The sequence below is a fragment of the Pollachius pollachius genome (assembly GCF_949987615.1).
Source record: "Pollachius pollachius genome assembly, chromosome: 11".
NCBI classification, from domain to species: domain Eukaryota; kingdom Metazoa; phylum Chordata; class Actinopteri; order Gadiformes; family Gadidae; genus Pollachius; species Pollachius pollachius.
In genome coordinates, this window is record NC_136944.1 from 9,727,540 (window position 1) to 9,734,933 (window position 7,394).

The 7,394-nt window shown below is 43.9% G+C and overlaps 1 protein-coding gene across 1 annotated transcript in view; it reads left to right on the top strand.

Moving 5' to 3' along the window:
* cdr2a (cerebellar degeneration-related protein 2a) overlaps positions 1–2,981 on the top strand; it is an 8,494-nt gene extending 5,513 nt beyond the window's left edge. The window contains exons 6-7 of the mRNA XM_079746578.1: positions 1–138; positions 1,097–2,981. The exon at positions 1–138 is cut by the window's left edge and continues 172 nt beyond it. Coding sequence (XP_079602704.1) covers positions 1–138; positions 1,097–1,381 — 423 coding nt within the window. The 3' untranslated portion in view covers positions 1,382–2,981. The remainder of the gene's footprint in view (positions 139–1,096) is intronic.
* Positions 2,982–7,394: the final 4,413 nt, after the last annotated feature.

Here is a 7,394-nt window from a genome sequence, read left to right on the forward strand (position 1 = left end):
GACAGTTTCCTGAGCGGAGCGCTGGCGGAGGAGCTTAGCCGCAGACACGACCAGATGTGTATCCGGCGGGCGGAGGCTGTGAAGCAGAGGGGCGTGTCTCTGCTGAACGAGGTGGACGCCCAGTACAGTGCTCTGCAGGTACACTCGTACTGGTGTTGTTTAACCCCATACCGGCGTTTTCTTACTTCATGCTGGTGTTGTCTAGCCTAATACTTGTGTTGTCTAGCCTCATACTGGTGTTGTCTACCCTCATACTGGTGTTGTCTACCCTCATACTGGTGTTGTTTTAAGTGTGGAACACACTGAACCAACTGTTAGCCATCAGTAACGTTTGGGGAGCCTCGGACAAGTTCGAGAACAAATCTGTTTGGGGTATTCAGCGTTGCATTCAGTGTTGGAAGCTTTTGGAACAGCACGGACGGTGTCTGGTCCGAAAATGCAAAGTTTGAGAGCGTTGGCGGTCTGAGGAATGGAGCCAATAGATACTCTGATTGGTTACGTGCTGCTCGCACACAACCTGCGAATCAGAAGAGACTTATTGCATCTCGTACGCCTACAAACTACTATACAGTTGGCTGGAATCTTCGCGGTGTCTCTCAATGCAACTTTTCTGCCGAACGGGTCAGAAGAGAGGCAAAGGAGTGGTCGGATAAAGGCAGTTGGCCGTTGGTTTGAGTTTGGGCTTTGTGTGGGCCCCTTAACACCAAACTGGTGTTGTCTCAGATTGTATGATTGTTGCCTTAAACGTTCATGCATGGAAGTTGGGGGGTTCACATTTTACCTGCAAGAAGAAAAGACAAAAAAGTGAATCAGTGAATTAATAATTGTTACACATGAGATCAAATAAATCGTAGCAAAAATGACAAACCAACATTGCCGAGGTTTTATAGCTAAACAGTGTGGATCCTTTTTTTCTTAATCATTATTGGGATCCTTATATCCTTATAACACTCCCTGACAAACAGAGTGTATACTTTGATAATGCCGTTTACTGTTACTGCATGAAAGCAACCTAACAATAACCAGGAGTCATAAGTTAGGTAGCTGCTCGATATATATTTGATTTACATTTATCATCCCATAATGTGTTTCCCAGGTGAAGTATGAGGAGCTCCTGCAGCGATGCCAGCAGGGGGGCTCGGCGGGGGTGCTCAGCCACAAGGCGATGCAGGCTCCACTGGTGGGGGGCCCCGGTTCCGGCCAGCCTCCCCCAGACCTCTCTCCCTCAGGGCAGGCCATCGTTCCGGAGGACGGCCCGCCAGCTGAGTACAAGGTCCTCTTCGCAGAGATCTTCTCCCGAATCCAGAAGACCAAGGAGGACCTGAGTGAAAACCGCCGGAGGGCCCCAAATGAAGGGCCCTGCCCCCGTCCTCTGTTCTGATTGACGGCTCTTCTCGCGCACGATTCTCCTACCGCTTTCACGGGGTGTCACTCATTTTTACTGTTAAGTGTTTTGGTGAAAGGATAACATCACATGTCCATTGTATCAGAGACCTCCAATAATGACCCCATGAACCGATTGTACTGTGTATGTAGATATGCACACCATCCATGTCCAAACCTTTGAAAGGTTTGGTCTTTCTACTATTTTATATCGTGTTTTTTTGGCACACACTTGAAATTATCCGTGAATGTTGATCCATGTTGTCTCCTCAGATGGCATACACCTCAATTGTTTATATACTATACTAATACTTCCTTCCACCAGATATGTATTATTATCAATATCGAATCAATGTATTGATAGAGGGGAGTAGGGCTGTATTTTATAGTTTTGCAAATGCTTGGAATTCCTCTTATGGTATTTAAAATCGAGAAGTATTATATTCCAGTATTTGAGCTTTTGCTGCACAGTTAAATGAACAGTGTATCAAGGCCACTTGTTCCCACTGATGCTTATTACATGCAGGTTTTTTTCATAATGCAAACCGTAATACCATGGACTGGACTGAATAGAGGGCTTTGTACAGTTAAGAGGTTGGACTATTGAAGTTGTTTGGTAACTATCAAAGGGTATTCCTGAGGAAAAACTTGTGGGGTCTTTTTCTCAGCAATACAATTAATTAAGTGTTAGAATGCATTGGCTGACTGTAACAATTTCTTAATAGGTCACAAGGTGGATTTTATATCAGAAATGCTAACTCTTGATTGTTCTGATGATTTGTTTTGACACTGTATGCTATAGTAATTGCATGTGACAAAAAGATTATAGTCCAGTGCCAATAGGATACTACTTTTGTTTTTTTTTCATTGTCAAACTATTTATTTATTTTTCTCGATGATTTATTGACTTTTCAAGATGTCACTGTGTACCTGATCTTTAATGTGATTATTTCTAAATACTGACTTCAAAATACTTTGAAGATCTAAATTTGACCTATACTGAATACCTTTCAGTTGTATTTATTGATATTCGACAATAAGGAATTATTTAATTCCATATGTGTCTTACAGTCACTCCTAACAAACTAAATTATTGTTTTTTGAACAGCATTTTATTCTCAAATGTTTGGAGGCCAATTAGTATTTAAATTATTTTTTACTAAATAAAGTATATTTTTGTATGATTATTATTCTTAAGACTAACACTACTGTAATCATCCCTACCTGGTTGGATAAACATTGAATCGACACCCTAACTCAATTTATTTAAATAAATCTATATCAAAATAGTCATCAGAGATAACTGTTGTTGTACTTAGACAATAGTTGTTTCTATTCGGAAATGCTATTTATACCTTTTTTTTATTATTAATAATCTATGCACTATCAATTTAGTAGTGAATGAAAAAATGGTATCTGATGGCAAGTGCTTCAGAAAATGCTGTAAGCCTTTCTAGTATTTACTGTTGACTAAGTATGCAGATTGTTATTGCTGGTGATCATTATTCTCATTATTCTAAGATGCATATTTGTGCAGTAGCCTATAACTGCAGCAATATAAGGTTGTTGTTGGGCTTGATGTGGATGAAGGTATTACTGCTTCTACGGTCCTGTTCAATAATTAAAGCACTTATGCAAACGCCTCTACCTTTTTCGTTTGTCCCTCAGTGTAAAAATACAGTTTAACAAAGATATTGAAATATAAACAATGTGTTGTTTTGATTAAAAATGTCTTATGAATAATGTATTCTGTATAACGTAGAAAACACTTAAATAGGTACCAAACAGTGTTTCATGGGGATATTATTAGGTGAGTGCATGCAGTGCTCAACTATTGTTCTTCCGAATGGTCCCATGGCATGAACATTTTACTTTATGAGGTTTTCTACAATTAATATGAGTTCCCCTAGCCTGCCTATGGTCCCCCAGTAGCAGGAATGGCCTTAGGTGTAAAACAAGCACTAGGTATCCTGCCTATCCACCACCGCTGCGGGGCGGGCAGCGGGGCTCCGGCAGGCAACAATCCCTTTCTCCTCCATGTCGCGGTTCAGTCTACTGCAGATTGATGTGGAAGTGGAGGCTTATCTCAACCATGGTTGAGAAGGAATTGGGGGAAAGGAACTTTGGCTTTGACTCCCTGAAGTAGATGAACTGCGACATGGAGGAGAAAGGGATTGTTGCCCGCGATTGTCTCCCGCCGGAGCCCTTCTGCACGGTGCCCGCTGCCCGCTACCTGCTGCCCGCTGCTCGCTGCCGAGGCGGTGCCGGCCGAGAGGCACCGCCTCGGCAGCGGGCAGCACCGAGAGGCACCGCCTCGGCAGCGGGCAGCCTCTCGGCGCTGCCCGCTGCCGAGGCGGTGGTGCCGAGGCGTTGGTCCCTCGAAATATTCTTGTTTTCTAGCATTATTAGCATTGTAGCATCATAAGCGAGAGGTCTGTCTACAATTCCCTCGGCGACTTAAAAAGTCACCACAGTGCCTAAAAATGGATGTCGATCGCCGCGGCAGCTACGTAAACCTCGTGACATCATAGCAGCGCGACAGTGTAGCCTGCTCAATAAAAACAATAAATAAAATAAAAACAATAAAAACTGCTCCATAAAGCTCCCTCTGCACGTCTTCCTCCCCAAGAATGCAGAGGAACGTCTCCACCTCCTTTTCCGCCTAAGTTAAAGTTTTTTTGTCCATTGTTCAGAATAATACCTTGCGGGTACTGTTTGTTTGATCTTATCCCCATGTTGCCCGGAGGTGAGGATTCTGTCGACCAATCAACGGAGGGCGTGTGTAGCTCGAACTTGCCGGCACCCTTTCAGGTGTCTCAGTACCCAAACGGAGGAGTACTGCGAGACGAGTGCGAGACGAGTACGGCTCAGTACGGCTCAGTCCGGGTCACGCCCACTTTTGGCGCTGGAAACGCGATCCGTGCCGCACCTTTGCGAACCAACCCGCACCCTCCGGTGGAAACGCGCCATAAAAACGGCCCGTTTGTGGAAAGCTCATTGTGGGACTGGCTCGCAGTTGCTGCAACACTTATATAAAAGCATCCATAAAGTAGCATGCCATGGGATCTTTAAGTTTTATTCTTTCTTTTTTATTATTCTCTACAAACTTTGGGACTTATCTCCATCCACAATTATTCACCTAGAGACTCCATTCCAATTTTTGTTTTTTTTCTCTTATTTCTCTGATTTTTAAAATAATTCACACTTTTTGAGATACTCTACTTTTAAATATTTTTTCTTACATTGGAAGTCAATTGGACATTCTCTGACACTTACTACTTCGACTTCGTAACTTGGTCAATATTTTCTCGTTATTCTACTTCGTTTAAGAGTGCTTGATTCTGATTGGCTGGGAGGAGGACATTAACCCGGCAGGTTGCCCGCTGACTTGTCCGTTGTACTTGCTGCTGACTGAGCACAGCGTCATCAAATAGTAGATCAATAGAGTGGCGAAGTCACGCCCCTTCCGGTAGAGCCCATGGGACCTATGAGATTGAGAAATATGAATGGGTTTCAATGGAGAGAAAGGAATTATTTTCTGGTACCAGTCTTTGGCTTTGACTCCCTGAAGTAGATGAACTGCGTCATGGAGGATTATAATTTAAATCCACAAACAACATATGTGTAATCAAGGGCATATAAAGACTGGGACCAGAAAATAATTACTTTCTCTCCATTGAAACCCATTCATATTTTTCGATCTCATAGGTCCCATGGGCTCTACCGGGAACAGCATGACTTCGCCACTCTATACGCCGCTTGTATTTTTTGGAATACTCGATTCTGATTGGCTGCAGGGTGTCTTTTAATCCCTGATATATTGACACCTGCTAAGTAGTTCCAGTCAAATTATCTGTTCAGCCTTCAAAACAAGAGCTAACAAATTGTGAAAAATGCATTGAACTGTAATAAGAAAACGCGGTTATATGCTATAGACCCTATAGCATCTGTGGTAAAAAGGCTGGGATGAATTTCAAATTATAAATATGTACACTTTATGTTGAAAGTAATGACTGTCGTGATTCCCATTGAAACGAATGGCACGGTGATTACTCTTCAAAACGAGAGCTAGTTAATTGTGAAAAATGAATTAAACTGTAATCAGACAACGCGGCTATATGCTATAGACCCTAGAGTATCTGTGGTATAAAGGCTGGGATGAATTTCGAATTATTAATATGTACAATCCATAACGTTAGCTCTCTGGCTCATAGCTGAGCGGACTAGAATATCTCCCGTTGCCAATTCGTAGCTACGGTCCATCCTATTTACTTGAAGAGTGAACAACGTTTCCGTTGCATAAGAACCTTACGGGAGAGTAATGATTGTTCCAGGTATTAGTCAAACCCCCAGGCGTTACCAGGGAAACCCATAAATTATGGGTTGTGAAGAACTTTATATTTGGATTGTAAAACGCATGAAAATATTAATTTATTTATTAATTTATTTTCTTCGGCAAGTGACCATGGTATAAGCGGGATAATGCTCTTCGAGGTGTCCAAAACATGTTTGATCGATCTTAATTAATCGGGACTACTTTTTGAGGGAGATGAACTCAAACAGAGTATACATTTAATAAGCATGCAATACGAATAAGAAAAATAATAATTATTGAAGTATTTGAATTGTTTTATTATGTTGGCAAGCAAGAAGTAGAATAAACTGGATAATCACCTCAAGGCAGGGAAAAAAAACTGTTTGATATGCCCGGCTCATGGAAGGTAAGCCGTCCATGATTCTCCCAGCCCAATTGGACTTCATTTAATAACGTTAGGCTGGAAAAATGAGCAGTTGGCGAGTACATACAATTTCGGCTGCTGGCGGGATTATTATAATTCTTTCTACAAACATCAGTCAATACCATACCTTTCTTAAAGGTCCCATGGCATGCTACTTTATGGATGCTTTAATATAGATATTAGTAGGCCCCTAACACAGATTTGAAGACATTCCTGAAATTCAGCCTTGGTGCAGAATTACAGCCACTACGACCCAGTCGCACATTGAGCTTTCCCCAAACGCGCCGTTTCAGTGTCTGTTGTAACGGGGGGGTTAGGCAGAACCCAAGTGCACAGACAGACGACAGTTGTAGGATGGTTTCAAGGATTTATTCTAGAACAGGATCGGGCAGACAGAGATCAGATAGACCGACAGGAACTCGACGGGCAGGAGGTCAGGCAGGCGAAGGGTCGATAACAGGAAGTCAGGCAGGTGGATCAGGAGACGGGGACAGAGGAGCAGACAGACCGGTAGGGACTGGATGGCAGGCAGGAGGGCAGACAGGCGAGGGTTCGTTAACAGGCAGTGGAATTTATTTTGAGTGGAGTAGACAAAGTCAATCGGGAGTTGCGGGAAAGCTCTGAATGAAACAAGAGACAATCTGGAAAGGACTGAGTGAAAGGAGAGGACTATTATAAGGGGACCACAGGTGATGGTGGTTTGGTTAATTAGGGGAGATCAGGGTGGCAGGCAGGTGAATGGGAAAACCAGGGGCGGACCATGACGGTCGAAGAACAGTGACCAGCGGGCCTGTCTGGAGTTCAACCTCTTGGCGGACCGGATATACTCTAGGTTCCGGTGATCGGTCCAGACCAAAAACGGAACCTTGGTTCCTTCTAGCCAGTGCCTCCACTCCTCCAAGGCCAGGTTCACCGCCAGAAGCTCCCTGTTGCCGATATCGTAGTTTCTCTCCGAGGGGGTTAGACGGCGAGAGAAAAAGGCGCAGGGGTGAATTTTCTGGTCGGTGGAAGAACGCTGAGAGAGGATCGCCCCTACTCCCACACCGGATGCGTCCACCTCCACAAAGAACTGCCGGTCGGGCTCGGGGATCTGAAGGATGGTGGCGGTGGTGAAGCGGGTCTTGAGGGTCTTGAAGGAGTTTTGTGCCTCGTTAGACCAACGGAAGGGGACCTTGGGTGAGGTGAGGGCCGTGAGGGGGGACGCGATGGAGCTGAAGCCTCTGATAAAGCGCCGGTAGAAGTTGGCGAACCCCAAGAAACGCTGCAGCTGCT